This window comes from Humulus lupulus, chromosome 7, assembly GCF_963169125.1.
Source record: "Humulus lupulus chromosome 7, drHumLupu1.1, whole genome shotgun sequence".
NCBI classification, from domain to species: domain Eukaryota; kingdom Viridiplantae; phylum Streptophyta; class Magnoliopsida; order Rosales; family Cannabaceae; genus Humulus; species Humulus lupulus.
In genome coordinates this window covers 183388184-183390844 of record NC_084799.1, presented here as the reverse complement: position 1 = coordinate 183390844, position 2661 = coordinate 183388184, and the positions used below count along the sequence as shown (strand labels likewise).

General features: G+C 30.8%; 1 protein-coding gene across 1 annotated transcript; it reads right to left on the bottom strand.

Moving 5' to 3' along the window:
• Positions 1–491: 491 nt before the first annotated feature.
• Positions 492–2444, bottom strand: LOC133792432 (uncharacterized). The gene is made up of 5 exons (XM_062230339.1): positions 2322–2444; positions 1347–1408; positions 982–1114; positions 717–857; positions 492–613 (listed from the first exon to the last, which is right to left on the bottom strand). The coding sequence occupies exons 1-5, from the start codon at positions 2442–2444 to the stop codon at positions 509–511; spliced, it is 564 nt and encodes a 187-aa protein (XP_062086323.1). The 3' UTR covers positions 492–508.
• Between the last annotated feature and the right edge of the window lie 217 nt (positions 2445–2661).

The following is a 2661-nucleotide window of genomic DNA, read 5'->3' as shown; positions in this document are numbered from 1 at the left end:
TAGTAACTACCAGAAAATAAATTATTATTATTATTAAGCTCCTCTACTTCTTCATCTTCTTCTTCTGATTCTCTATTTTCATTTAAGCTCAAATTCTCAATAAATTCATCATTTTCCTTCTTCTCCTAAACAAAACCAAATATTACAACACTAGAGTTTAGTATTAGAAATAATTAAAAATAAAAACTTTCCTGAGAACCAAATAGAAATACCCCATATTGTATTTTGTTGAGGCAAAACTAGAAAATTTGAAAACTAACCAGACCATGCAATGGAAAAGCAAGAGATACCCAAGTTTTAAGAAAATGGTACCTGGAATCCAAAAAGTCTCTGGATAATTCCCAACCCAACTCAGATGCTCACTGTTTTGCTCTAACAAAACAAAACCAATATTACAGGAAAGGAAATGAAATGAAAGGATTTCACAAACAAAAGAAAATAATTGTTAAAATAATAATAATAATAGTAGCAATAATAATAATAATAATAATAATAATGAAAAGCTAAGCTATTCTGGTGGTATTATTATGTGTTGTTGCTGCTGCACTGCCTTTTCCAGCATGGATGTTCCCTTGAAAATTGTAAACTTCACCTCTCTCATATACTTTGACAGCTGAAAAAAATTACAACCAAACCACATTACTCATTTTTTATTTGTAGGACCTAAAAACCAAACAAAATCTTTTAATGGTGTCATGAAATATATATACACTTACTCGATCATCACTCATCTTTGTGAATCCAAACTTGTTTGTCCAGATTGACTCTGCTTCCTCAGCAGCAGGAAGCACAATGTTTTCCACATTCAGGGAAACCAACAACTTCTCTATACATGAAAATAATACTTGGAAATAGCCCTGTTATAACAAACCAAAATATACCAACTTAGTAGTTATTCTTCTTCTGCTTCTTAACATTAACGAAAAAGAAAACTAAAATACTAAGAAGAAGAAAAAAAATCAAAGTTTCATTTGTTCCTACTTTCCCTTGGTGTTCTCTAGTTGTCGCCACTATGGGAAGCTCGGCTACCTCATGACCAAATATCCTAAGAAGACCAACTGATACAACAATAGACCTGTGTGGATGGATGCATTTGCAGAAGAAGGGTATTATACTTGTATCAATAACCAATTAAAGAAAGAACATTAACATAACATATTGCCCAATATAATATTAGAAAAGGCGTAGTATCTCACAGTTAAAACTACACAGTACATTCCTCCAAACTCTTAACCAAAAATGTTTCTTCTGCAAATTTCCAAAGCAAAAGACATCATAAATTAAGATTCTTTGCTTGCCAATATATTATCACATAAATCACAAAATAATAGGCTAACTTTGCTTACCCATACACCATAACAGGAATCAAATCACGACCAGATCTTGCTACAATAGGATCAAAACACTCCTGTGCATTACAAATCAGAAAATTAGATGCTATTTGTGAGAGCCTATGGAAATTACAGAAACTCATGACACATACAACATATTTTTCTCCCTCAAAAATTAATCCTCGCTGTCTAAATGGGTAATGTTGTAAATATGTAAAAAGGATAAGTTAAACAAAAAAAAAATACACATCTAATCAACACTTAAATTGATAACTCCAACAAACATTCAAGAAAAAAAGAAGAAGAAAGCAGAAATTGCTGCCAAATTCAATTAAAAAACAGTATCTTATTTTTTAATAAACTATTTTCAATCAATATATGTATATATTTAAATATATGTGTGTGTGTGTGTGTAAGCTTGAAATATAATTATATATGTGGTGGAGAGCTCTCAAGAGCCATCCACCATAAAGATAACATGATTAGAATTCTTAAATGTTGTTAAAAAAATTGTACTATTGAAGAACCCACTGTGTCACATGAAATATAAATCAGTTTCACAGTCATTAGGAGAAAAGTATCCAGTACATACTTAAAAGAAAAAAAACATCACTTAAATGATAAAAATAAATATGACAAGGGAAAGTGTGATTACTATTTTCATCACCGAAACATGATTCTTAAGCTATTTCTTAATAGTTCTCCTACTTGTTTTAGACAAACTTATCACATAGTTTCGCATCCATCAAAAAGCAACCACCAAATAATTTTTTCTTAAAAAAAAGGATCATTCAAGAAAAAAAGTAACAGATTGAAGTCATATAAAGGATAAAGTACATTAATAAAACTAGAGTTTGCAAGCAGAAGCAACTAATGTCAAATGCAAACTAAAATCTTTGAATAGACTCCTAATCTTCAAAACTTAGTATCATCACTACCCTTTAAATAAGCATGGAAATGAGTAGAATTTCTGGTACAATAATAACTTACCCGGAAAATAGCAGCAGACCTTGACAGAAATGGCAGATGTCCTGGATATCGACTTTTTCCACTTAGAATTCGCCATTGAATATCATCCTCTGCTCCATCAATAAAAAAATCCTTTATTTGCATGCTTCTTAAGTATGATATGTGATAATGAAGCTAGAACAATCTTGGGTCCAAGTGATACTGAATTTTGTAGAGCTATATGAATCCTACTGCAGTCATCACAGCAAAACCACTTGTCTTTTGGGAGTTCCTGCAGTAAGATACACAAAACATAGTAAGAAGATACCCAAATTTAATATATATATATCCATATAAACTAAATAAGTAGCACAAAATCTAA

Coding starts and splice junctions, on each gene's coding strand:
- LOC133792432 (XM_062230339.1), bottom strand. CDS start 2,444: ATGCAAATAAAGGATTTTTTTATTGATGGAGCAGAGGATGATATTCAA. Junction 1,409..2,321: donor GGTCTGCTGCTATTTTCCGG/GTAAGTTATTAT, acceptor TGTAATGCACAG/GAGTGTTTTGATCCTATTGT. Junction 614..716: donor CAAAGATGAGTGATGATCGA/GTAAGTGTATAT, acceptor AATTTTTTTCAG/CTGTCAAAGTATATGAGAGA.